Below are 27624 nucleotides of genomic sequence, written 5' to 3' on the forward strand. Positions count from 1 at the left end.
AATCTGATTAGAATTTGAAAGGGGCAAATATGATATTTCAAGCGTTGATCTATAGATATATATATAGAGTCCATACTCCATACTGCACGGATTTCCTCTCTCATCTCTCTCTCTCTCTCTCACATACGCACCTTCAAAAGCGCAGAATAGCAAAACCGCCTCTCGATCCATCCATAGCCTGCATTCCACCTTTCCCTTCCCTTCCATTCCGATGCTGATGATGAGATCGCGGAGGACGGGAGAGAGCAGTAGTTTTGGATAGCAACGGAAGCGGAATCTTTCTTGTTTCAAGGTTGTTATCTGAAGCCCCGAACCCGATCGCAGCCTCTTGTGCACTTGGTTGATCCCTGGCCGAAACTAGGGCTTGTTTCTTGGAGTGGTGGTGGTGGTGGTCATGAAGGGTACCGCGGGGCCGCCGATGAAGGTGTACCATGAGAACTGCCCCGGATGCAAGCAGGACCGGAAGAACGAGGTCCATCGTGGAGTTCCCTACGGGGAGTTCTTCTTCATTTGGATCGTCACGCTCTGCTCTGGTGAGTCAACAATCTCGAACGATTCGTTTGATGATTTAGTGCTTGCTGTTTACATGTTGTTCGGTGATTCTTCGTTAGCAATTTGTATTCATTGTTGTTGTTCGAGATACAAGGAAATAGTTCCAGATAGGCTTTGCACTGCGTGATTTAGGCTGTGCCAGGAAGGAATTAGGGTTTCTTTCACCTTGATCGAGTGACGTTTTTGAGGGAATTAAAAGGCAATCAACTTTACGTGAGATTTTGTGGTACGAATCAGGTGGTATTCTGTGGCTTGATTTTCCAAGTTATGGATTGCTTTCAAGCTTGAGAAGCTGCACTGAGGTGCATCAACTCCCAACCCGTTGTATTCTCTATCAGCTACCTTGCAATGATCTTCCACTAGGCGATGTGCCTGCTGACTGATCCAAAATTATCGCTTTGATTTCACGAGAACCGTACTTTGGGATGGTCCTTCCTCTCATATAGGATTTATCATAGACGCTATATGTAGAGGCAAAAGATGAACCAAGTCTCATATAGGATTTATCATAGACTCTATATGTAGAGGCAAAAATTTGATAAGTGGCGATGATTATAATATGTTAATAGGAGAAGCAAAAGATCATATAGGATGAATCTTTTACATATTTTTTATGCACAAGTCACGTTAGTTGTGCGGTTTAATTATTTGACAGATTTATGAGAAAACAAGGATTATTACACTAGTGGAGAAATGTGTCATGAGTCTCATGAGAGTGTCAAAAAAAGTTATAAAGTTCAGAAGTAAATAGACTGCATTATAGACCAATTGTTTTTCTGTTCCCTGTGGAGAAGAGAACATTTCTTTTATGTTGCTTGGGCTTTGCATATAGGAGTAATCATTTGTGACAAGAAGTTGATGAGAGAGTCGTGATGCCAAACTTGCAAAGTTGAGATTATTATAATAGGTTCTAGTACAGTGCTGCAATTTGGAAACATCCAATAAAATATTTTACATCATCATGATCAAATTAAATCACAAATCTGCAATTGGATTTCTAGAAATGTTCAGACGTGCATCAACTGCATGAAAATGTTCAGTCTATTCTTCTTTTGTTTCCAGTTATGGTAAGAATTTCAGGATTCCCATATGACTTCAGCTTCACATCTAAGGGAATTGGACAGTGATGGATGGTAATGGGTGATCCATGTCAAAGGCATAAATTTACCCAACTAATTCGACTCAATCTGGTAGTATACTTTTCAATTCAAGTCATAATATTCTTGTCATCAGCTTTACATAAGAGATGCTGGACATTCTTATCATACTTTGAACATGTTGATAGCATACGGACATTGCTCTCCTCAAAGACAGTTTATTGTACAATGATTCAGTAATCAAGATCTACCTCAATGACATATGCATTGCACATAAATGTGCATTTAGATAGCACCACGAAGGAGCACCCCCGAAGAATGCAATCTATTGATAATGATATAAGTTTCTGTTATGCAAAGAATTGTTTCTCTTCGTTTTCCCCTTAACTACATGTCAAGTCAAAAAGATGTTCCAAATTAAAAGTGCAAAAATGATGATGTTTTGATGCACAGATATCCAAGAATTTATGCCATGTTTTTTTTTCCACTTTATTTTGCTTCATTTTGTGCTAATATATTATAGACTATCTGCTAATAAAGCGTATACATAAATATATTTTGTTTCAAAATTTCTTTCATACTGATTTATTTGTTAATTTTGTGTCACTGTGTCTCATACCTTGATATTGCTTTTTTCAGCCTTACCAATATCGTCGTTGTTTCCTTTCTTATACTTCATGGTACGTGCAACAAAACTTCGTTTCAATAACCATGATTTCTGTCTCATGAAATGTCAATCTGCTGCACTTACACAATCTGTTCAGATTTTACTTTGAAAAAAATATGCTTTAAAACTTCTTTTTTATGTGACTTCTGATGGAATTTGCTTTTCTATCACTGAAGCACCCCAACTTGTGATCACTGTCAATGTTGATAGTATCACTAATATCAATTTCATCAACATCATTAATGTTCATATTGTCAAGATCTGTAAGTTAGCATGAATGCATATACAAGTTGTTTGGTGATCCATAAAGTTTATGTTGATTTAATAATAGGGTTAAAGAATGATATGTATTGTTATCTCCAATACGTCTAACAAAGATACACTCATCCATACTTGTTCAAACATTAGTACTACTTGGATAAATGCAGTTACAATTGGGAGCAAGTTATTGTCTAAGAATTTGCTTGAAACTGGAATTCTAGCTTGAAAAAGGGCTTCGACTCTTTTTTTTGTAAATAATGGTGAGTTTGTCCTAGAGGATTCGGTAGGTGAAATACTTGTGATTCACCTTCACAAACATATAGAAAACAAATTTCTCCAAGATGAAATAAAGTCCCCAATTAATTAAAAGAGTGTTTAAACTTTATAGAGCCACCAGTTTTTGTTCATTCAACAATATATTTTGGCAATATAATATATCAACTTGAATTTTGAATTTTAATTTTAATTAATAAAATATAAAATATTACAATATAATTGATTATCAATTAACATACACTCATGATTTTAAATTCCTCTCACATTAGTATGTATAGGGTGATATTTATTGGTTCGAGCATGAATTGATACACCAACTACTCCTAACTAGATGGTTCTTGGTTGATTCAAGAGTTATTACCTCAGAACCCTGTTGAATCGAGCTTATTGTTCAGTTTTTTGTCGATATTGGATTTGGACTGGATGATAAGCTCTACTGGCAAACTTCAAGAGACCCGTTACCTAATGTACCTCAACCACATGAGTGGTTCACAACTTCACATTGATGAGTTAATGATTAGTACCAAATTATCATTATATCAATGACATATTATTTATCAATATTAGATGCCATATGAGTAGCTTTATATATAGTTCTTATGGACATAATATATTGATTTACAATGAATTTACATCAAGGATCTCAATCCAGCCTTCGTGGACTCACCACGATCATCACGATCATCATAGTGGATTTACATCAAGTTTATCATGCCCAATAGTTAGAACTTGTTTATTTATACATATACTCTTTAGATACAACTATTTTGTCTTTTTATTTATTATTTTATAGATTAAAACTACTTAAATTTATTAATAAAAGCATACTTAGTTCATGATGCTCTTGTCAATGTGGTTTGAGGAGAGTCAATATACGCAGTCTTACATTTAAATATTTTAAAATGATTGTTTTTGTGACTCGGTCTTTCAAATTGCAAAGGAACAACCTTACCAATGTATCAAGGAGCAACCTTAAATTTAAACCACTTAAATTTAATAAATTTGACTATATATGAATAGAAAGTTCAAAAACAATATAAAATAAGGTCTATCTGGATTTCGACCAGTCTAAAATAGTTAATTGGATATTGTTTCAAATATATAAATATGGCATTCCCACTTTTGGCTTTCCTGTTACTTTTAGGGTGGATTGATTGGTTGCCTAACAGTATAATTTTAGAGACTCTTTAATTTTCTTTTACTTCTGTGAAAATTTTACTGTGTAGAAATTGCACACAATTTGTGGATTTTATCATTGCTCTCATTTTTTTCTCTACTTCCATCTATTGTGCTGTGACTCCTATTTTGGGCTTTGCATCCTCTTGATGGTGGTGGCATACGAGAATTGTTATGGGTGCTAAACTAGTGGTGGTGGGTAGTGGGATTCTCAAGCGATGCCTCTGCTAATGCTGATGTGATACTCTACACTCACAGTGATAGACTAATCCTGAATGTTTTATCTTTAATGTCTTCTTATCATTGAGTGGTATACCCTGATTCTGTGACACTCTTTAGAACTGGATAAGAGATGCCTACTGTATGTTTTCTAGCATTATTTGTTATCCCTAGAAGCCTGAGAAATTGTCATGATAGCTATTTAATTTACCCTCTCTGTCATGTTCTTTTTCTCAGATAAGGGACTTACATATTGCCAAAAGAGAAGAGGATATTGGGTTTTATGCTGGTTTTGTAGGTAAGTTTTTGATGCATTCCATCTCTCTCTCTCTCTCTCTCTCTCTCTCTCTCTCTCTCTCTCTAAGTGATACAAGAAATTATCTTTCTTTATAGTAGAATGGCATAATTGAATATTTGTGGAGACTTTGGTTCTCAATTTTTGTTTATTTTGAAGGATCTTCCTTTATGATTGGAAGAGCTCTGACTTCAGTATTTTGGGGAGTTGTGGCAGATCGATATGGAAGGAAACCAGTTATACTCATTAGTATTATTTCAGTGTAAGAACTATATGATGCCTTACTAACTAAAATTAATTATTGTAACCTTAGTGAAGTTTGGTTAGTTTTCTAATCGATGTGCTACTTTTCCCTCTCAACTGAGTTAATTTTTCAGAATAATATTCAACACACTTTTTGGGCTTAGCACGAGTTATTCGATGGCAATTATTTCTAGATCATTTATGGGATGTTTTTGTGGTTTGCTTGGTCCAATAAAGGTATATACTAAATTGGGTTCAAGTTGCTCATTCTTCTCGGAGATTTTAGCTTAAGTTTCTAACTGAAGCTTTATGTGAAATTTAATACAGGCTTATGCTTCAGAAGTTTGCCGAAAAGAATATCAAGCTCTAGGATTATCCCTTGTAAGAACCTTATATATGGCTTTTTGTCTGTTTTAAACTATCTTTCCAATTACTATTGTTGGTCATTTCCAGTCTTAATTGCATACTAATTGGTTATAGGTTAGTACTTCACGAGGCATAGGATTAGTTGTTGGTCCAGCTATTGGAGGTTTCCTTGCTCAGGTACTGATTTTCTTAATCTGACTTATCAAACAGCTATATAAATACACCATTAGATACATGAAAGTTCTCTTTAATGATTAAGTGAGTATGAAGTTCAATTCAACCAGCAATTGTTGTTACGGGACTATTGCTGTACTAAGGACCCATGTAGCATCTTTTTGTATGAATCTAAACATAATCTAGAAGAATTCTTAAAATTTTGGATTTCATATGGTAAAGCAGTGTAATATCTCCCATAATTGAAGAAAAATAGTTTTAACATTCTGCTAAGCTAGGGGCTTCATTGCTGCAAACTCATCCAGCTGCATGAAGACACCCATTTTGAACAAGTGGTGGAAAATAAGATGCAGTGTTTCTTGGAAAGAAAAAAAATTATACTCGTAAAAGGTTATAATAACTGGACGTCTTTCACAGTTAAGAACTATCATTAAATAAGAGAAAAAGATAGTGGTTTCCTGAGTAGTCAAGTTTTTATATAAAGTTGATACTTAGGCTTCTGCAATTTGAAGTCTAAACAAATTTCCATTTTGTTATGGTACTGGTTTTCTTAAATTAATGATGCTTTCCTGTTATCTTTCATTTAAATTATTACCAAATTGCCAGATTTTGAGTGTTATTAATACAGTCAAATAATTGCAGTTGGGTTATTTTCTTGAAGTCCAATGTAGAAACACCTAGCATTTTTGTGCTTGTGATCACTCTTTATTATCTGCTCTTTCTTGCAGTTGCTTATATCATAGTTTTTGAGCTTCTGTTTTTCTTCCATATATTGTGTTACCTATTTAACTCATTCACATGTTTCTATGGATGCATATTATTTCAGCCTGCAGAGAAATACCCAAATATCTTTTCAAAGGAGTCATTATTTGGCAGGTGAAAATAGAAACATAGCAGACAATTATATTTGTATACTTGTCACTCAAAGCTAAATAAACAAGGTTTGCAATCAACTGCAGGTTTCCTTACTTTTTACCATGCCTTTGCATATCTCTTGTGGCAATCGCTGCCACTGTTGCATGTCTCTGGCTTCCTGTAAGTAATAGCACTATGTGCCTCTTAGTTTAATTCTTTTGGCAAACAGGATGGTGTTTGGACTTGCAGCACTTTTGTGAACTATCACAAATAAAGCATCATGCCTCATATTTACTCACCTTAGCAAAATTTGACAACCAAACAAGTTAAAGCTATACTTACATTATATCTATAAGCCTGCACTTGCTTTTTCAATCATATGACTTCCTGATTTTACAGTTATCGGAAATTTCCAGGCATTTTCTAGATTTTCTTCGCTTCTCAGCAGACTATGTCTTTCCAATGATTATATTAACATAGATATGGCACTGGGATTTTAGGGAAACTGTAAATGCATCTGTGGATTACTTAAGATATTTCTATATCCTTGGTGATCTTTGCAGAAACAAACTGCAATAGTTCTTTCTTGCATTTTGACTTGTTTAATGATCTTAATCATGAAATATGATACAAAGCTTATAAGCACCTACATTTGAATGAATGGTAGATGCTTAATATTTCATTTTATGTGATTATGTTATGGCAAGCACAAAATTAGTGGAGAAAATAAGTGATGATATCTTAACTAGGACAATAGGGTCAACTTGGCCTGCCCTGAAAATTATAATGCAATATATTGGGTCATCAATTTGAATACTTTAAATTACAAATAAATTTGATTTTTTTTAAGTTTGACAAACCACTCTATGGTCATACGAAATACCAGTTTATTGTCACCTGCTGTAATTTATCTTTTTTGAGTTTAGAATTCCATGAAATTCATCTTTTTGTTGCTTCTGTTCTGTTATGTCTAGGCAGTTCTTATTTCTTTAACTTGCCTTCTTAACTAGCTAATGTTGCAACAAGTTACTTTCATGTCATATATGATGAATTTATCCTGGTTCTTCACATGATTTGTTGTCTAAGTTTTACCCATACGTAGGAGACTTTGCACATTCATGACAAATGGGAAATTGAAGATCTGGAGGGTTCACTAATTAGATGTGAAACAAGAGAAAGTAGTGAAGAAACTGAGGCTTCTAAAAGCTTGATAAAGAATTGGCCTTTAATGTCAGCAATCATTGTTTATTGTGTTTTCTCCCTTCAAGATATGGCATACTCTGAGGTATTATCTTATCTAAACACATCTTCAGTATATGTTCTAGAAGGATATTATACCTGTATGATGCATGGACTTACATATTTCATACCAATAAAACATGATATTGTTTAGCCAATATATCAAATCTAAATAATTGTGGTAGATGACAAACTCTGGATGTTTATCTGTAATATTTAAATTCGTCATCATAAATCATGAATACAATAACATTTTTTTATAATTTTCATAGAAAATTTGAATTAGCAGATTACTGATATAGTATTCAAAATAGAATTTTTGGTAACAACTTAAAGGCAAATCATAAATGTTATAATCAGAAGAGGTAAGAGTAAGACAACTAATATTAGTTGTACGAGGAGAGGTGGGGAGACCTAATTTGTCTTTAGTAGAAACTATAAATAAAAATTTAAATACCTTTAATTTAACTAATGATTTTTTTTATATAACTCAAAAGTGACAAGATTCATGTAGTCGGTTTCAAATAATTGAGACATTATGGTTTGTTGTTGTTATAGTAGTGTATAAAATATATATATATATATATATATATATATACAAAGATTTCCTGGGAAGCATACACTATGTATCCTCAAAGTACCTTTGATATATATCTAAATGGGGCATGGAAGACATTAGAAATCTTTTTCAATTGCCACTTAGACATTTTCTTCCCATTGTCTTGTTCCTTTTATTCATTCTTTGTATATCCTGGTGAGAAGTTTCCATCTTACAACATTTCAGATATTCTCCTTATGGGCTGTGAGTAATCAATCTTATGGTGGCTTGAGCTTTTCATCTCAGGTTGTTGGAGAAGTACTTGCGATTACAGGTAAAAAGGTTATTCTTAAGCTCTGGGAGAAGTAATACATGACATTCAGTAAGGATGAAAATCATTAAGTGGTGTAGATGTACTCTGAAGTTAAGTATGCAGATTGCGTATTAAACTGAGGTGCATTTGTATTTTCATCTGACTTAAAAGTACTTATCTGCTTATTTTGAACTCTCCGAAATGGGGCATGTATTGATGCTTAAAATAAAAAAGAATAGTCCAGATTTAACATTTCAGTGCTTTCTCCACTTACTAGATGAAATCTTTTGAACACTGTAATAGTATTTATCCCTTATTATTATCAAATCTAGTTTGCCACAAAGTTTCTTAATTACATTATTCTAGAAAACTGCAAAATACATCTGTCTCAATGCACGGGATCTTTAAATAAGATGCTAGCGAATACAGCTGAATAAAAATTCTAATTGTTGACTTAAATTGTTCATAATTTTATTCATCTCCTTGGCTTATGTAAAGTTCAAGCAGTAATTTAGCTTATTGATCTACTTAAGTTAATTGTACTTTTGTCAAGAAAATCCTTTATAGTGAATGGTTCAGGAAATTAAGCTTAGGGATTTACTAAGAATGTACCTACTGACTTGCTCATTACTAGGTATCGGTCTCCTGGTTTATCAAATATTTCTTTATCCACCCTTCGAGAAGTATTTAGGACCCATCACTTCATCTCGTGTTGCAGCAGTATGCAATCAATGCCTTCCATTGTGGTCATTTCATGTCAATATATTTTGAGTGTTTATTGATGAGAGGTGTTCTATGTGCAGATATTTTCTATACCATTGCTTGCCGGTTATCCATTTATGTCTAAGCTATCTGGATTAGAACTTCAGTTAATTGTGAACTGTGCATCCTTCCTGAAGAATGCTTTTTCTGTGAGTATTTGTCTCTTTCTCTTCCTAATAGCATTACATACAAAAATTAATACATTGTCATCACATTGGAACATTTGTATGCTAAAACAATTTTAAATATTCATCCATCATCGTTTATTATACAGTGATGCAGTTGGCTTTTACATATCAACTTGACATACTCATGCCAGCTTTATTGAATTATGATCTAATCAGAATACAGGACAAATTTTAACAACTAATTTTAACAACTAAAAAGATGACTTATCTAGATTTATCAGGTTTATGGAAATTATTTTGTTTATGCCTTCGACATTAATGCTGGTTTCTGGTAAAATTCAGGTTAAAGTTTTGTCTTCTCCATCATGGCCTTGTTTATTCAGGTTTTCATGTGAGTCTATAGTTTGTGCCACACAACAATACAGAAATGTTCAATGGACCTAATTTATTTAGATCCAAAATTTTGGTCCACATTGACAATAAAATAACACTGATTTTTATTCTGTGTATGCTGCAAATACGGGGGCATGTATAATAACCTTGGAGTTAATTGTTCCGCTTTTACATGCTTTTAGATTCATCCTAAGTAATTTTTTTTTTTCAGCCATACATGATCTTTGACTCTTAAACAATGTCAAAGGAACTGTAACCAATGAATTAAGTATCAGTCTGTACCAAATATCAATACATTGGTGCACCAGTGTGAGAAGTCATGGTTTACTAGTGAGAAACAGACCCCATATTGGGGATAGTGTCATCACTGGGCCTCCCTTATTTATGTATATTTAGTATAACCAGTTTGCTGCATAATGCTAACACCAGTCAATATGATTACTCGAGTTGGGCACTTGATTCCTTGCATTCAACAGTATGCCTTTGTGAGTGGATGGAATTGGAAAAATAATAATAATAATAACGATGCACATGAATGAATCTGTACGACATTTTAACTTTAATACCTACATTAGTTATTACTTTTATCCAATACTTCTCTTCTGTGAATTATATTGTTCTTCTAATTCAAGTTAATCGTATTTCAATCAGATAACCATCATTAATGGGTTCAACATCCTACAGAATAATGCTGTGGTAATTCTCTACTCTAGTTATTAAGATTCACTCACTTATATTAGCCACTGAAGATGTTTTTTTGAACTACATTTTCGCAACTTCCCTATCACAGCCTCGGCATCAAAGAGGTGCTGCAAATGGTATTTCTATTACTGCAATGTCTCTTTTTAAAGCTGTCGCTCCAGCAGGTGGAGGGGCTCTGTAAGTAGTTCTTATCAACTTTTTCACAGAACACGTTACTTAGTACCTGATAGTGTAAGTGTCAGTAAGCAAATATGTATAGACCACTTATTTATCCGCAGCTTCTTTAGTGTTTTTTTCTGCTTCATTCTTTCTATGGTTTGTTAATTTTATGGTATTCAATTCACAAGCCATATCAATAGTCAAACTGTTTCAAGCCCGACACCAGTTCATGTTTCAATTTATTAAACAAACAATGTTATGAGGAAAATCTGATGAATTTCTCTTTTACTTGGCAGTACAGTATTATGAGGATAATATTGTTGTTGTTGTGCATTAATTTGTTCACCAAAAGGTTGTATGTCAGTAGAGTCTTGTAGCATGATGCTGCCACTGTTTAGTCATCAACTCTTAACTTGATTTATGGTAAATCTGATGGAAGCAAGTTTTGGTCTTTAGAAATTTCCAGGATGCTCATTTTATAATATTTTTCCCGTTGGGTGATATAGAGTTATCTGATCTAAAGCGTAAGTAGGTTACTGTTAGTCGGATGGACTTTCAATCAAGGTCTTATCATGTTCAGTACCGATTTTGTTTATCGGACCAGTATGTTATTAGTGTACCAAGCAGTATACAGACCTGTACTATTCAGTACTAGCCAAAAAATAATTAGATAATTATAATGATCAGTACCTTTCCTTTATTGAACCGGAAAAAACTGAGCGGTACCACATACCTTGCTTCTGAATATATGGAGATTAACCTTTGATACTTTGTTACCAACATACAACTCAATTAAACAGGTGAAATCGTCATCATCTTAAGCTTCAGATGCTTGGTTGGTAATACTCGACTAAATCTTCACCGTGAATCTTGTCAACAGTTCATGTTGAACTTTATATGAACCTTAAAATGATGACATTAAGGAAATCTCATCGACCAAGATTTATGGATGATTTATTATTGTAATTTTTTGTGTGTTTGCAGATTTTCATGGGCACAAAAGCGTCAACAGGCTTCCTTCTTACCAGGTATAATTTGCTTCTTTATGAAGCCTTGTATCATTGCAAAAGCCTCTGCCATTCACACAATATTATTTTCATGAAAAAGAACCAGATAATCTAGTTGAATGATGAATGCATGCAAACTAGATATTATTTCCATCATCTAGTGAGCTTATGATTTTATATTGATTGTTGTTTTAAAATGCAGGTGATCATGCGGTTTTCTTTCTACTCAATGTGGTTACACTAATTGGGCTCCTTCTGACGTTCAAACCATTTCTAACCCAACCGAGCAACAAAAGAAGTTACGTTTTGTTGGCCACCGAAGTGCATGCTTGAAGGAGCAAAGACTGCGGCTGCGGCTGCCTCCACTGATGAAAACTGATAAGATCAACCCATCACAAATTGCAGGAATGGCAAATAATAATACCCATTCATATAGTGCACGAAGAGTGGTAACTTCCAGATGACAGCTTGAAATAGTATGTATCGATACAATATATATATAATACATGATGGAGGTCGAGTCTTCGGATCATCTTTCACGACCAGAGTGACCAGGATTTGACTTAGAGAATTAGTCTCTTCGATTGGTCTAAATATTAGTGAGTTCTAATTATTAAATTTTGTCTCAAAGTATATCTCCTCAGGTTGTTCTGTTGAAACATATCATTAACAGGAAGCAGTTAGGCTCCATTTCTTGATAATGATTAAATAAATGATTTAATAAAACTTCGCCAAATAAATTCTCCCTGAAAAATTGTTTCTTCATTAACTTCTCATTATACTATGGTAATGAGATTGCAAGATTGCAACTTTTCTGAAATTATATACAAAATCACATCAGGTTTCAAAAACATCAACTTTTTTTGTTTTGGATTTATCTCTCTTTTCCAATACCCCTAAATCAAATAAAATATAAATAAATTATTCTTTATATATATATATATATAATTTCATTTTAAAAAATAAATTAGTTTAATTTAATACTATAAAAAGAATGAAAGAATCCCTATCTAAAATGAAGACAAAGATGATCTACGAAGAGACATATTTAGAAAATATGACGGACGCGAGAATTTGTTCCATAATTTGACTAATAAATAATATAGTACTCGAATCTGTTGAAGAGCTAACTTCACCACTGACATCCTAATAAATGTGCTTCGACCTATTTCTCTTTTATAGGATTATTGTTTCCCTGAATAGTCAAATTTCAGTTGACTCCCGCCAATTTCTCCTCACCACTCCTATTAATACCCTCTCGTCTTCCCACCCCCCTCTCTTCACTTTCCCTTCACCCGCCATATCCACCATCTCTCTCTCTCTCTGCCTCCCTCTTGGTTGCATCCAAGCATTCCTTCCGCCTCCACCATGGGCAATTGCTTCTCCCATGGTAACAATGACACGGACAAGCCCAAGAGCCCAAGCCCACCTCCGAACACCGCCGCGGCGCCATCACCGAACTCCGCTACCCCCGACGTCGCCGCCCAGGATCAGCCGGCCTCCTCATCCTCCCCTCCGCCCACCCCCATCGGCCTTGTGCTCGGCCGCCCCATGCAGGACGTCCACGCCACCTACACCATCGGCAAAGAGCTCGGACGAGGCCAGTTCGGCGTGACGCACCTCTGCACCCACAAAACCACCGCCGAGCAGTTCGCGTGCAAGACTATCGCCAAGCGGAAGCTCACCTCCAAGGAGGACGTGGAGGACGTGAGGAGGGAGGTGGAGATCATGTACCACCTGGCCGGACAGGCCAACGTCGTGGAGCTGAAGGGGGCGTACGAGGACAAGCACTCGGTGCACCTCGTCATGGAGTTGTGCGCCGGCGGGGAGCTGTTCGACAGGATCGTCGCCCAGGGGCACTTCACGGAGTTCGCCGCCGCGTCCCTGTTGAGGACCATCGTGCAGATCGTCCACACCTGCCATTCGATGGGGGTGATGCACAGGGACCTCAAGCCGGAGAACTTCCTGTTGCTGAACAAGGAGGAGGACTCCCCCCTTAAGGCTACAGACTTCGGCCTCTCTGTCTTCTTCAAGCAAGGTCTGATTCAATCCTACTCACTCATCTCTTTCGTCTTATGTTTCCTGCTGTTCTTATTATTTTGCATTCAGTATATATATATTTATTTATTGGTTCTTATGTTTCTTCGTGTTGCTGAATGTTGGAGAGGGATAGAAAAAACCTGAAATCCAAAAAAGAAACCATAGAGATTAACAAATAAAAACATACCAAAAGGTTAAATTTAACATCATTCGGACAACTCCCATCTAATGCACGAAGAAAATCCAATTCTAAAGATAGAATCAATGAACCCTTGAATTATTCTCATTCACTTATAATCCTCTTGTATATCCTCTTACAAAAACTCGAATAACCCTTCTCTGGGTCGCGCAATCGATACCCTGTTCTTGGATAATTTGCCTATCGAAAATTTGCCCTTTTAACCTATAAATTCCTAGAATTTGTACCTTCAGTTTCACAACCACAACAATCTGATACCATTGCTAATTATACAACATTTCCTTAGCTACAGGTTAGTCAAGGATTCGCTATGGAATTCTGTCATCTTATGGCTTCCTCTTATCATAAACTGCAAAGGTAAAAGACCTTAGCAAGTTCTGTTCTTTTTTGTGAATTGTTTCTTCTATTGATAGTTAGAAGTAGGCTTCACAGGTGAAGATTCATTGCTGTTGTGCTACACATGTCATATAAGTCTGATCGAACAAAACGTAGCTGGTTGTATTTTTCCTGTTCATTCGGTAGCAAATTAATGCATGAGTAAATAGTCAGTGACTGTTAGTTTGATGATGAAGCACTTAAACCAAAGATGTTCTTCATTCTTAAGATTCACTGTTCCAATACTTCCCCTTCAAAAAGTGTTTTCTCTGACTTAATTACGACGTATTGCACTGAATAACTGCTTGTGCTACGATTTGAAGTTAAAAGATAGTTTTTGTTTCTGACATTTTTGGACTATGGAAGAATTGTATGACTGAATCTTGAATGGAAGATGATGTTCTCAAGTCTCAACAGGTGAAGTATTCAGAGATATAGTCGGCAGTGCATACTACATAGCACCTGAAGTCTTGAAGCGAAAATACGGACCAGAAGCTGATATCTGGAGCATCGGTGTGATGCTTTACATTCTTCTCTGTGGAGTTCCTCCTTTTTGGGCTGGTAAATTTCTTTCTAATTTTTACTCATAATTTACTTGTTCTGCTTGTTATACCTTACATGAAAAAACATTGAAAAAAGAACAGACACAGAAGCTTAAATTTGTAATGTCAATTCTGGCAGAATCGGAACGTGGCATCTTCAATGCCATCCTACGAGGAGAGATCGATTTTGTGAGCGATCCATGGCCTAATATTTCATCTGGTGCAAAGGATCTTGTGAAGAAGATGCTAAATTCAGACCCAAATCAGAGATTGACAGCATTCGATGTTCTGAGTAATCACAATCCTTTTTCCTTCTTTTATTGGATTCTGGAATTAGCTACATCTTTCGGTGTTTCACCTCGGAATCACGCATAAATTTATTTCTTTGTTATGTTTGCACTTTTTTCATGATATATTGTATGAATACTTGAAATTGTTCATGTTCAGTTTCAGGTTGTTTAAGTTTCTTTATCATCGATGTAGCGAAGTAGACGTATTTGAATCACATTTTATTGCTTCTACTTCCAAATAACAATTGTCATGTGAATGGCATTAATCATCCCCTATTTTATCTTCATTTATAAATATTAAAGGGGATTCAAGGGAAGTTTCTCCAAAGAATACTAATCAAAAAATGTATGCCTTTGATGATGCATGATACTATAACCAGTACAATCTCTCACTTTGTTCTCTCCTGCAGACCATCCTTGGATTAAAGAAGATGGAGAAGCACCAGACACACCTCTTGATAACACTGTACTCAACAGGCTCAAACAGTTCCAAGCAATGAACCAATTCAAGAAAGCTGCTCTGAAGGTAAGCTTACTTGAGAGTTCTGGCACAGATATTGTAGGAAATTGGGATTCAAAGACATTCCTATATAGGTGATCAGTTTTTGCATCTGATGCTCTCAAATTGACACCTTCATTTGTTAACATTGTCAATTGGACTAACAAGATCTGATGAAACTGACATTGGAACTCATTTCCTTTTGTTTATGTTCTGCAGGTAATAGAATAAATATTCATAATTTGCTCGATTTTACATCCTGTCTTCTGATTCTACAGGTGATAGCAGGCTGCCTGTCGGAGGAAGAGATCAAGGGGTTGAAGGAGATGTTCAAGAACATGGACTCTGACAATAGTGGCACCATAACTCTGGAAGAACTCGAGCAAGGCCTCGCCAAGCAAGGAACAAAGCTCTCCGAACATGAAGTCAAACAATTGATGGAAGCTGTATGTTCTTTGCTGAGGCATTTCAATTCCTTTTAGGAAATGCAAATGACAAAATGCTACATTCCTTGATCCTCCTCGATGCAGGCTGATGCAGATGGAAATGGGACTATAGATTACGAAGAATTCATCACTGCAACAGTGCACATGAATCGAATGGACCGAGAAGAGCATCTCTACACAGCATTCCAGTTCTTTGACAAGGATAACAGCGGGTAAGCTCAACAAAAATCGATGCAGTATGAATTCCACATCCACAGAATTGCCGATCCAATATGCCAACCCTTGTAATTTTTCTTTGCTTTAGTTACATCACCAAGGAGGAACTCGAGCAAGCTCTCAAAGAGAAGGGAATGTGCGATGGGGAGGAAATAAAGGACATCATTTCTGAAGCAGATGCTGATAATGTAAGAAATCAACCATAGATTGCAGTAGTTGTTTGATGTTATGATGAGCTAATGTGGTCCTCTCGCCATTCACTTACCATGCAGGATGGAAGAATCAACTATGATGAGTTTGTGGCCATGATCAGAAAAGGAGATCCTGAACCCAACCAGAAGAAGAGAAGAGATGTGTTTGTTTGAACCGAGCAGAAAGACAACAAATGAAGGATCGAGTGAAACAGATCACTGACTGCATGTGGGAAGAGCTTCAACTTGTTGATGAGTTAGAGAACAGCACTGTGCAAGCTAACTTCTGATTTAGCTTTTAGTTAGATGTGTCACTTCATACGGATTTTAGGGGTCAGTCAATCTTTTGAGCTTTAGGAACTTGGATATCCTCTGATCATGAAGCAGACTTCACTTGATGTGCATGGATGATTTGACTTGCTTCTTCTCCCATGATGCTGAAGTGTAATTAGATGTTTGACTAATTTGTCTGGGTGATTAAAGCAGTGTTGTTTTGTTAATCTTATCTTTACAACCTTAAGAGTGGACTTCACTGTTCATACTCTGGAAGAAACTTTGGAGAAAAGTTGCTTGTGGTTGCAGTAGGAGTTGTCAGAGACAAGATCTTATCAATCATGCCCACAACATGAGAAGGGAAGGGATGGTAAAGGTGGAAACCTCTTCACAGGTCTAATAATTGCAAGATGTAAAGGCCATCAAATATTTCTTACTCTGTATTTCTTTTTTATAGTTTAGAACTAAATTCAAGCTATCAAAAATTTTGATTTTGATAGATCATCGTAGAAATCATATTTTTATGAGATTAATTTTAGGTCAAACAATACTGAGATAATATTACAGTTTGGTGTTTCTCTCTTCCAAAGATAGCTTCTTTTTGTTTCTTCAGATTGATGGCCAAAGATTGAAGCTTTGAATGAGCAAAACTGTGATCGTTATTGCGATCAAACGACAAGCAGAGTTGGCTGTCACCAACAACAACACGATAGACTCAGATCATGCGCAAATGATTGAGTAATCCACAGCCTCCTCCATCTTCTGACACCTCTTTGAGAGCGATCGCCAACTTCCAGCGCACCATCTGAGACGCACGATTCAAGCCGCAGCAGATCATCAAAGAGGAGAGGAAAGAGAAGGAGAGAATCCCCAGCCGAATCAAGCTCACTGAGATAGACGATTTGGGGAGGTCGGAGCGCCTCCGCCGTCACCGGCTTCCACAGATTACTGTCGTTTTTCTTGCCGCGTTTCCCTTCCCTCTCCCAAAACGCTGACCTTTTTCTCCCGCAGTTGGAGGCGGGCCCCTCTCTGGGGCCCACCTTCCTCAGGTGGAGGTGAGAAGGGTCGTGCTTCTCGGTGAGTAAAGTAGTCTTTTTGTGTGTCTGAGAGACAGCGAGAGAGAGAGTCAAAGGGACGGTGAGATTTGCCGTGGAAGGCGAGTGCGGTGGTCACGCCACCCTCGCCCGCAAAATCTAGGATTCTGTGGGGAGCCGAATTAGTTGTTTCTTCTCCGAAATCATCAAGGATCCTCGATCTAGGTGGATTCCAACGATTGCACCTCCTTGACGAGGAATTTTTGTTGGGATCGAGAGGTACGCTGTGAAGGCTTCTGGATTCTTCTTTGGTGATTCTGGGGGATTGGGAAGGCTTGTGAGGGCTACTGCGGCAGAAAGCTTCGAGCTTTCGTGGTTTTATAGGTGTTTTTTTTTCTTCTGGGGGGTGTTCGAGTTTGCTAGGTGGCCACGGTGGTCGTTGATGATGGCGATGGTGGATGGGGAGTAGGAAAGGCGGGGTCGGCGTGGAAGACGGTAAGCGAGCGGCGAGCGGGATGCCGAGCTTCGTTTCCTCACCGGTGGCTCAGAACATGTACGCCAATCTCTCGGTCGTTTATTGTTATTGCTATGTTTGTTTCATGGTCAAAATAAGACCTTTTTTGGCTCGACTTGATTCGAGTTCAGTTCTTTTCCAACATGATTTCTATGCTCGAGTATCGTTGTTATCTGCTCCAGTTCTTTTGGAAGTAGAAGCCGTGGAGTTCGCCGCTATTGTCTTTCTTTCCCAAATTGCATCCGCTAGGCATGTGTTGGTACTACAAACAGAGAAAGTAGAGGTTGCTAATATAGATGGGTTGAGGTTAGGTTATATTTTTGATTGATGATAGTAAAGGGTGATTTAATGCAAACACAAATTTCGTTCAGCCTAACTATTGTTCCACTTTGTACTTCATAAAATGATAATAGTTTAATTTCTTCGTGATATTTATTTTTAGCTTTTCTGTGTCATTTCATCCAACTAACTCATATAGCTTATTCTCTCATAGTGTCGCGGAGGGGAACACTAAGCATCCATCTAGAGTTTCTGACTTTGGCATGCTTGAGCAATCTGTTGGGCGCAACTTAGAAGCAGCTGCTGATTTCATCAGAAGTAAGTTATCTTTTGATCCAACTCTTTGTAAATTTGTTCAAATTGTTAATTGTTTTACATTCTGTTTTCGCTAGAAAATTTTTGTGTGTGTGTTTGTGTGTTTGGGCTCCTTACATCCAGAGTTGAGGTATCTTTTGCATCTTTTGCTTGTTGTGTGTCTCAAATGCCATACTCTAGAAATGACACACTGAAACTTGACACAAGCTAATTGGACAACTCAACTTGTTCTAGAGGTGGTTTCATCTTGGGAGTGATACACAATTTCCTTAATGAGATTCTGATAGGAGTCTCTGTCCATGCTGGAACTGACATGGCTTGTAATCCTTCTTGTTTCTTCTTTTTAATGGTGGAAAATATCTGTATGACCTAAACCAAAGGATGTCACTAAAGGCTTGTTCTTTTTCGTGTTTGCAGATCCTGAAGTTAATCCAAAACCTAGTGTTCAAACCAGTATTTCTGGTCCTTCTCATTTTGATAATTTTAGTAAAGTAAGGTTTACATTATTGGCATGTATCTTAAATGTTGACGACAGGAGTGGTCTAACTGCTCTCTATTAAGAAATGGTGTCCTGATTTGTCTTTTGTCCAACAACAGCCTCTTGGAATCAGTAATATTTCTACATCGACAGCCAGAGTTGGATCATTGACGGTGCCCCTACACAAGGGGCAGCGACCTCATCTGGTTTCACTTGCTAGTGGTCAGTTTGAAAACTGGGGTGAGACCACAATGGCAGATGCTAGCCCGAGGACAGACGCTTCAACAGATGTGGATACTGGTGACAAAAATCACAAGGTGGTCTTCTTTCCCTCTTAACACTTTCAGTAAAAGACACTGGTTTCTTTAGAAAATCCGTTTTTGCTGTATTCTGTATTTCAACTGATTATAAACTGACTGATTTAGCAGCTTTTTGTTTTGTTTGCTGAGCTAGGAGAAATCACATTATTATGTATCCTTTCTTTCCCAACTTATTTATGGATAGGACATGCCTACCATGTTTTAGTTCGACAAATTCTTGTTACATTCAGCAAAGGGCAAGAAAAACTCACGAGTAGTATCCTTCCCTTTGCCAACAGAGGTTACTACTTGTTGATACTTCCATGTGTTGCTCGTTGGTGCAAAGATTTGCTGATTAGTGTAGGACTTGCATTACGCCAATCGTCTTCTTCTTGCTTCTTCATCCGCTTTCAATTCTTTCCACCCTAGCGGTTGAGGTGTTCAAATAAGATCATCCCATCTACCAAAATGTAGCCTTTACTCTTGATGGTGTGTTGTTGGAGTGCTCCAACATGGTGACATAGAAGCTTCCTGAGATGTGGATCCTTGAATTCTTTAATACAAACTGGCAGGGATTTTGCCTCATTACTAGGGTTGTGAATCACGGTAGAGAGGAACACTCACAAAAGTGTAATTAAAAACTAAAAATCTTATCGGTGAAATAATATATTAAATGGAGAAGATCCATGTTCATCGCATCTGACATAGTCTTACTCCAGCTTTCAATGGCCTAACGCAACACCCCACCTTTTTCATCCTTGAGTAATCAGGAAACAGTAGGTTAAAGATGTCCTCGAGGATTTAATCGCATGTTTTTAGACTTATATTCCCAAACCTAATAGTTGTAAACCAATCTCTCTTTAGGATGAAATTAACTTAAAGTATTAATGCTGCCATCCTACCTATGCCTTTTGGAAACAATCTTACATAAAGCTTTTGCCTTGTTTGACTTCTTGCTTTATGTAACTCACGAGATTATTAGTTAGATAAATCAATTCATAGTGTGATAGGGATATTTTAAGGTGTGGCTAATTGGGAGGAGTTCAAGTTACCATTCTTTTGCTTAGCAACTTAGGAATTTCTACCTATTTTCTGTACATGGAGCATTGGCGAATGATAAGTAGATTCCTTTTGTGATGGATCTTTTTTATCTCTTAATTTGCAGCCAAAAAGAGGGCAACTTGCTGCAATAGCAGCTTCTGATTCTAGTGACAAGACCAAGGAGAAAACAGGGGATCAAAAGGTAACACACACATAGTTTTGATACGTTAGTTATGCGCACAAGTAATTTTACTTATGCTGAATACTGTTGTTGCGTAGACACTTCGTCGACTTGCACAAAATCGTGAAGCTGCAAGAAAGAGTCGGCTAAGGAAAAAGGTTATTTATCTATTTCTGATGCTGAATTATTTTAGTTGTGTTTAGTTAGGGTTTTTATCTTTTACCATGAGGTCACTCAACAATATATTTAATCTCGTTGTCGTTTCTCCAAATAAGATTCGTAACTATCTTTATTTATTCAGTCTATTAGCATTGGGATCATAAGGAAAATGAAAGAAAAGACTTTTGACCCTCTTTAACTTTTTATTAACCAGAAGTCATAGATGCCAAATAAAAAATAATATACAAAGGTAGGCTCACTGCCCAGTGCACCTCGTTCCACCAGTTAAAATCGGACACTTTGCACAGTAAGGTAACAAGCTTAGTAGAAACCAAAACCAGATAAATATTGGTAATCTATGTACTGGATCACAGTTCGACTAGTAAAATTTTTAGCTCGTACCTATTGAAATGCTTGGTCTAAACCATGATATTTCGACCAAGGTTTAAAATCTTGATCCAATACCCATGTTAAGAACTTTGTCAGACCGGTTACGGTACCAGTACACTAATTTATACCTTTCAGCATCACTGTAAAAGAGATAATACAAAAAGAATATACACTAATATATACCTTACAGCATCACTGTAAAAGAGATAATACAAAAAGAATGACCGGTACTGGGCTACATGCGATGGTATTGGTTCCTGGTCACACCGATATTGATTTATACATCATACCAGTCTGAACGATGTTTGGTACCATGGTGTGGACAATATACAATATCTAAATGCACCATTCTCTACTTTTTCAAATAGATACTGTTGAACAATTCAAGACTGCTAGTATGGTCTCACTTCACTATGTGACGCTTCAGTTTTCTTGGTTTTACTACATACATGGAGCATTGGGTAGCATAAGCCTTTGTTCCAACCGCCCAATCTGTGTCCCAATTCATTTGTTAAACAATTGATAATATGCCTTATTGCTTCCTTGTACTAAGATGTTATTTGATATTGGTTTCTTTAAAATATACTTTAAACTCAGCAAACACATCTGGCATCTTGTTTCATCAATAGGCTGCAATATGTAAGCCCTATATAATTAGTTTGGTGTATTGAGTTTTGATGCTTATATTCGCAAGGCATATGTACAACAACTAGAGGGTAGCAGGCTGAAACTTACTCACATTGAGCAGGAGCTTCAACATGCTCGACAGCAGGTGATGGTCTATCTCTTTTTTTTTTCCTTTTTTTTTTTGTTTCACCGCCATCTACTATAACAGTATGCATCAGTTTTCTTCCCAAAAATTGTATTAGATATCTTAATCGAAAAATCTATCTTCTAGGGAATTTTTATTTCTAGCTCAGGAGATCAATCCCATGCAATGAGTGGAAATGGTAAGTTTTGTCCCCTGAGATTCTTAATATGATGTTGAATACTACAAGAACTGTGAATCCTGTTTGGTTATCAGCAAATAGTTTAACTTTACTGAATGTTGTCAATGCACACTTTTGGTGCCTATTGTGGTTTCCTATTCTACTAATTAACATGATATCTTCTTTGTATGGTAACTCTATTTCAAAGTAACTGTCGAGAAAGCCCCCACTCTGGAAGATGTCATCCTGCAATATAATTGTCAAGATTTTATCTTGGACATATGATAACATAATTGTCAACATAATTGTCAAGTTTAAATGAAAGAAACTAAATAGCTCGTGTTATTTTTCAAAAATAGTGTCATATGTATCACTGCAAAGCATTAAATTCACATAGTTGCTTCTTGAACAGAGAAATTGATTATGCAAGAAATAATAACACCATTCTTTCATTTAACATCTCTATCCAATAAGGACAATTGTCCTACAATGCGTGGGACCTCTTGTGTCATGCAGAACAGAATCCTCAGTTAAACCTGTTCGGGTAATGGACCAATCAGGCTCCTAGGTTAAAAAAATTTTACATGGGAATTGGTTCATGGATTCAATCTATGGTTCCATTTTTTCAGTTCCAAGTGCCAAAAAAACTCAGATAACATCAACTGGAAGTGACCAAGTAGTTTTGTTTTGATTTTTTCAGTATTTTTTTCTCTCATATTTTCTCCCTTCTTCCTGCTGCATCGTGCTATCGGCTAGCCTGATATCAGGGGAGGCTAATGGTTTGTACCATATCGGTCGTTGGCCGCTACGGGACATGCTGCCCGGTAAAAAGATCCTTGATGTAAAATGCAAAATCATATCAGAACATTGATCAACAGACCGTGTACTAACATTGATATCCTCTGTTGCACACTTGCACTTGTCAATGCCATAAACACCAAGTAAAATTATTTTCGCAGAGGGGTTGGCTTTTAACAGTGAATATGCACGATGGCGAGAAGAGCACAATCGGCAGATCAGTGAACTCAGGACTGCCGTGAATGCACATGCCAGTGAGAATGACCTCCGTGCTATTGTGGATGGCATCATGGCACACTATGATGAGATTTTTAAGCTCAAGGGCACTGCTGCAAAAGCAGATGTCTTTCACATGTTATCAGGCATGTGGAAGACACCTGCCGAGAGGTGTTTCCTGTGGCTAGGAGGTTTCCGCTCATCTGAACTCCTAAAGGTACAGCTCTGTACTACCCTTTTCACTCTTCAAGCAAATACTTGAAGTAAGAAATCCATAGTTGTGGATGGCAAAAACTGTTCTCATTTTATTTGGTTGCTAGATTGTTTATCTATAATTATCTTCTCTCATCGTGGCGACTTTTCAGCTTCTTAAAAGTCAGCTAGAGCCACTTACAGAGCAGCAATTGATGGGTCTGTGCAATCTCCAGCAATCCTCTCAGCAGGCCGAGGATGCTCTCTCGCAGGGGATGGAGGCACTGCAGCAGTCTTTGGCAGAAACATTGGCTGGGTCTCTTAGCTCCTCGGGGTCTTCAGGCAACGTTGCGAACTACATGGGTCAGATGGCTATGGCCATGGGGAAACTTGGGACTCTCGAAAATTTCCTTTGCCAGGTAAACAACTTCTCGTGCTTGAAATCTATGATTCCTATTCTAGAGTTGCATAAACCATACTTCAGATTCATTTCGACTGTTTGTTATGTTTATTTTCTGTGGTTCAACTGCTTAACTTCTACCAAGCAAGTGTTGAACCCAAAAAAAAGTTTCATTCACGTCCAAGACTAAATCATGATACACTTACCAGGCTGACAACCTGCGGCAACAGACTCTACAACAAATGTGTCGGATACTAACTACTCGTCAAGCTGCACGAGCACTTCTTGCCATCAATGACTACTTCTCACGGCTTCATGCCCTGAGCTCTCTTTGGCTTGCTCGGCCTCGTGACTAAGGAGACAGATAACATTGCTTCCACAATCTTACGGCCTACTCCGAAGGTTCCATTGCAGATATTGCTAAATCAACTGGCTACTTGGATCTAATTGTTACGGTTCGATGGCGACTTTGAATCAGGAGATCATGTATAGTCATTATGCCATCACCTCTCTTTTTTCTTTTGCTTTGTAAGCGTAACTTGATATTTCACCATTGTGTATTGACTGTAGTTGTATATCTTTAACAAAAGTATTGTAATGATAGATCTAAATGGTTTGCTAATGTTCTATCCACATTTTTAGTTCCATTGCCATGAATCTTCTGAGACCAAATAATAAATGCTTTACAAGTTAATAGTATAACAATACTTTATTAGCATCGATAAAAAATTGTTCGATCGTATGATAGAGGGTCTAAGATCGATTAATTTGTTGATCGTAAATTTTTTGTGCACAAGTAAATGTGTTCATCAATAAAAGTAGTTTTATTTTCGTTTGGGAGCAAAATAAAGGTATAATAATTTTATAAAATTCTAAATTGATCAACATTTAGAATCATGTTTTCTTTTTTCTTTTTTTACTTAATAATATATGGAAAGATAGGAAACAAATTAGGATTTTCTTTTCCTTTTTGAAGACCAAGAATTATGAAATTTATATGTTGTTCATAACTAGCAAAAATAGAAAAGATAAAAATAAAATTACACTTATATCCCTCCCTACACCAAAAAAACAGAAATCTTTTTTGGGCTTTTGTGTTGTGCTTTTGATCGGCATTAGTACGCATCTCAACAGTGTCGGAGAGAGAGAGAGAGGGGCTCATGGCTTACGCGGCGTTGAAGACGGTGAAGGTTCCTCCGAAGTCGGCGAGCCGAGAGGAGGCCCGGAAGCGGACGATCAACTTTTTCAAAATGGCCTGCCGATCCCAACTCCGAGGACGTCGTCGCCGTCTCCCAACTCCTCTCCGCCGTCTCCGCCGAGATCCGCAAGAACGCCCACATCGCCAACCCAAAGGTCTTCCGTCCATCCCCCCTCTCCCTTCCGTTTCGGATCCTCCGATTTTTGACCTATTCCATGCCAAGATTTGATTTCAAATGTCTTCCCCGACCTTTGTCTTCTCCTGGTCGTGTGGGTTTAAATTTTGAACACAATATATGATTTGATAATAATTTTGGACGGAAATAGGCTGCTTGCTTCTTCTTAGGTCATGCATTATGTTGGTATGTTGATGCATTTTGATCTTTGGGCCGTTTGGATGGCGTTGCTGACCTTTATTAAGCTAGAAAATCGAGAAATAAAGGAAATTATCTGCCTCCGCTCTGTCACTATTATCTTACCGACAAGACGGTGGAGAACTCTAGCAACCTTTGTTGGTTCACTTGTATGGTGTAGGAATTTGCTTGGGGAAACATTCTCAATCCAAAACCTGTTGACAATTATTATTATTATTTTGATGAACACTTTCAAGGCTTTTATGTTGCAGGGTTGTTGAAACTTGCCTTCTGCCAAATCTCAATGATAGCCAAAACTCTCCAAAGCAGAACAAAAGCGCACCTCGATAGACCAGTTTTGTGCACTAGCCATTTGTCATCTTCAAGCCTCCACCAATACCAAGTATCTTCTGGAAATCTCTACAGTACCATTGCAAAACACAATCTTAAAGCTACTTAAAATGCAGCAGAGCTAGAAAAACTACTTTGACATGACTGTAGTTCAGCCATGCATTCAAATTTCTTTTTATTAAATATAGTAAAGGCATCTTGATCTCCTTCTACCTCTTGTACTACTTATAGTCATCTGACTCACCTTGCATCATGCAACATCTATAGAACTTTAAACGTATCGACACTATTCTAGCTTATTCTTATTTTATCCTTAATTACTCCAATATCCCTGTTGACTCAATAACTTGATAAGCCTACTTAGAACCACCACATAGTCTAATGGGGGTGTCACATCATTCAAGTTCAGGTTCAGTTGAGTTATGATTAGATTTAGAACACATGTATTGTATGTGAACCATTCTAACCCTTCTTGAACTTTCCATGTGGGAGTTATTGGGTTGTCACATTATTCAAGTTTGGGTCCGATTGGGTGACTATCATGTTTATATGTATTTTCAGCTAAGTTTTCTATGGAATTTGGTACACTCTTTTATCTTTCTTAATATATTTGGATTTCTGTTGACTGTCTAATTGTTTGCAGGTACTGTTTATGCTATAGAACGAAGGTAATGTAGATGTTATCCTGTTAGTCTAGAGCCCAAGTTGGATGACTAAAAATAATGGTTGCCAAGTTTTCTTTAAGAGTATCAAAATCTTTAAGAACCTCTACGAAATCTAGCTATTTTGGGCTAGCGGCTAGATCTTTTCAGGAAAGAGGATATGCAGCTGAACAGACAGACATAAATAGTCACTGGAAAGAAATGTGTTTCATTTTATGCTCTGTGATAGTCCTGCTGCAACTAGAACCTTTGTTTAGTCAAGATCCTTATTTTGGTCGAGGTTGTTTCGGTCTAAATTTTATTATTTCTGCAACAAGCTTTGAGTTCTAATCAGTTTTGTTCTGATATATTAAAACAGGTCATTGATTTGCTTCTTTTCAAGGGAACGGAGGAACTTAGCAACATAGTCACACATTCAAAGCAGCGACACCACTTAATTGGCCAATATGTTGTCGGACGTGGAGGGCTAGTGCAGGACATGGGGACAAAAGAACAAGGGATTTCTGAGTTTTTGAAACAGTTCTATAGGAGCAATTATTTCTGAACATACTCCAAAACTGGAAGGATCAATCTCTTAACTTATTCTGGTTCATAAAGTTCACAAGGTTGCTGTGTAGCACAAGGAAATGAGATTTTGATCCAGTTCATCTGGATCACTGTGTTTCGGGAGACATTGAGAAATATTTTTCAATGCATGCTTTTTTATCATTTCTCTTTTAGACAAATTCATGGCACTTTCATGACTAAATTTGTGCAGTTTCTGCTGACTAAATCCTGTTCGAGTGTTAAAAGTGCATGTTTGGTTGTTCTGCAGATAGTGCAAGCATTCTTGCAGCCTTTGCTCATTTTTGAGTTGGTCAAGAGGGTTTCCCCAGGTAGACATCATCAAGAAGTATGCACACCATATGCTCTTCTACATTCACCTATTTAGTGGCTGGCATAAAGCAGATCATTTTCTGAGTAATGTGGAGGTGCACAAAGTCTGCAAGCATGAATTTGATGATATACTTTAAAAGGTTTGAAAATATCATACTAATCTATAAATGTTCTTTCTGAATTCTTTAGCAGGAAATAATGATGCCGATGATGATCGTATACATTGTGAAAGAGATGCAAAGACAATGGCTTGTGCTCTTCCATCTTGGAGATGATGAGGATTGGTAATGCATAATATTTTGATTTAATTGATGAAGAGTGTAGGAGAGGGAATAAAAGGAAGAGGATAACATCTACAGCATCTCTGAAATTAGATATTAATTTCTGAAATTTGTGGCTTCTATAGCATTTCTTGTACATTAGGCATGCTTTTTTGGCATCAAACTACTCATGGTAGATCAATATAG

General features: G+C 37.0%; 3 protein-coding genes and 1 pseudogene across 7 annotated transcripts; all 4 read left to right on the top strand.

The window, feature by feature from the left end:
* The first annotated feature begins 111 nt into the window (after positions 1-111).
* LOC103995494 (probable peptide/nitrate transporter At3g43790) lies at positions 112-11974 on the top strand. The gene is made up of 17 exons (XM_018830422.2): positions 112-533; positions 2289-2329; positions 4486-4546; positions 4703-4805; positions 4921-5023; positions 5114-5167; positions 5267-5329; positions 6153-6202; positions 6286-6361; positions 7284-7466; positions 8205-8292; positions 8906-8991; positions 9075-9182; positions 10206-10250; positions 10345-10433; positions 11400-11443; positions 11625-11974. The coding sequence occupies exons 1-17, from the start codon at positions 395-397 to the stop codon at positions 11753-11755; spliced, it is 1464 nt and encodes a 487-aa protein (XP_018685967.2). The 5' UTR covers positions 112-394; the 3' UTR covers positions 11756-11974.
* Positions 11975-12790: 816 nt separating this feature from the next.
* On the top strand, positions 12791-16643 carry LOC103995492 (calcium-dependent protein kinase 2). Its single transcript, XM_009416088.3, has 8 exons — positions 12791-13460; positions 14454-14597; positions 14718-14870; positions 15279-15394; positions 15646-15813; positions 15898-16025; positions 16118-16217; positions 16302-16643. The coding sequence occupies exons 1-8, from the start codon at positions 12791-12793 to the stop codon at positions 16392-16394; spliced, it is 1572 nt and encodes a 523-aa protein (XP_009414363.3). The 3' UTR covers positions 16395-16643.
* A 798-nt stretch (positions 16644-17441) lies between these two features.
* Positions 17442-24992, top strand: LOC135588001 (transcription factor TGA2.3-like). Of its 5 annotated transcripts, XR_010476035.1 has the most exons (13): positions 17590-17806; positions 17951-18080; positions 18535-18638; positions 19053-19126; positions 19233-19430; positions 20578-20655; positions 20733-20792; positions 21878-21955; positions 22082-22133; positions 23072-23343; positions 23492-23737; positions 23928-24204; positions 24853-24992. XR_010476035.1 is itself a non-coding variant. In XM_065079916.1 (11 exons), the coding sequence occupies exons 1-11, from the start codon at positions 17986-17988 to the stop codon at positions 24072-24074; spliced, it is 1404 nt and encodes a 467-aa protein (XP_064935988.1). In that variant the 5' UTR covers positions 17591-17985; the 3' UTR covers positions 24075-24365. The 5 variants fall into 5 exon arrangements, 1 of the variants encoding a protein (XP_064935988.1); XR_010476037.1 differs by lacking the exons at positions 17590-17806; positions 17951-18080 and adding an exon at positions 17442-17570; XR_010476036.1 differs by lacking the exon at positions 17951-18080 and having other exon boundaries at positions 17592-17806.
* Positions 24879-27253, top strand: LOC135588002 (NADH dehydrogenase [ubiquinone] 1 alpha subcomplex subunit 6-like; annotated as a pseudogene).
* Positions 27254-27624: the final 371 nt, after the last annotated feature.

This window comes from Musa acuminata, chromosome BXJ1-8, assembly GCF_036884655.1.
Source record: "Musa acuminata AAA Group cultivar baxijiao chromosome BXJ1-8, Cavendish_Baxijiao_AAA, whole genome shotgun sequence".
Lineage (NCBI taxonomy): Eukaryota > Viridiplantae > Streptophyta > Magnoliopsida > Zingiberales > Musaceae > Musa > Musa acuminata.

Coding starts and splice junctions, on each gene's coding strand:
- LOC103995494 (XM_018830422.2), top strand. CDS start 395: ATGAAGGGTACCGCGGGGCCGCCGATGAAGGTGTACCATGAGAACTGC. Junction 534..2,288: donor GATCGTCACGCTCTGCTCTG/GTGAGTCAACAA, acceptor TGCTTTTTTCAG/CCTTACCAATATCGTCGTTG. Junction 8,992..9,074: donor CTTCATCTCGTGTTGCAGCA/GTATGCAATCAA, acceptor TTCTATGTGCAG/ATATTTTCTATACCATTGCT.
- LOC103995492 (XM_009416088.3), top strand. CDS start 12,791: ATGGGCAATTGCTTCTCCCATGGTAACAATGACACGGACAAGCCCAAG. Junction 13,461..14,453: donor CTCTGTCTTCTTCAAGCAAG/GTCTGATTCAAT, acceptor AAGTCTCAACAG/GTGAAGTATTCAGAGATATA. Junction 16,218..16,301: donor CTGAAGCAGATGCTGATAAT/GTAAGAAATCAA, acceptor CTTACCATGCAG/GATGGAAGAATCAACTATGA.
- LOC135588001 (XM_065079916.1), top strand. CDS start 17,986: ATGGGGAGTAGGAAAGGCGGGGTCGGCGTGGAAGACGGTAAGCGAGCG. Junction 21,956..22,081: donor TTCAACATGCTCGACAGCAG/GTGATGGTCTAT, acceptor TCTATCTTCTAG/GGAATTTTTATTTCTAGCTC. Junction 22,134..23,071: donor CCATGCAATGAGTGGAAATG/GTAAGTTTTGTC, acceptor TTATTTTCGCAG/AGGGGTTGGCTTTTAACAGT.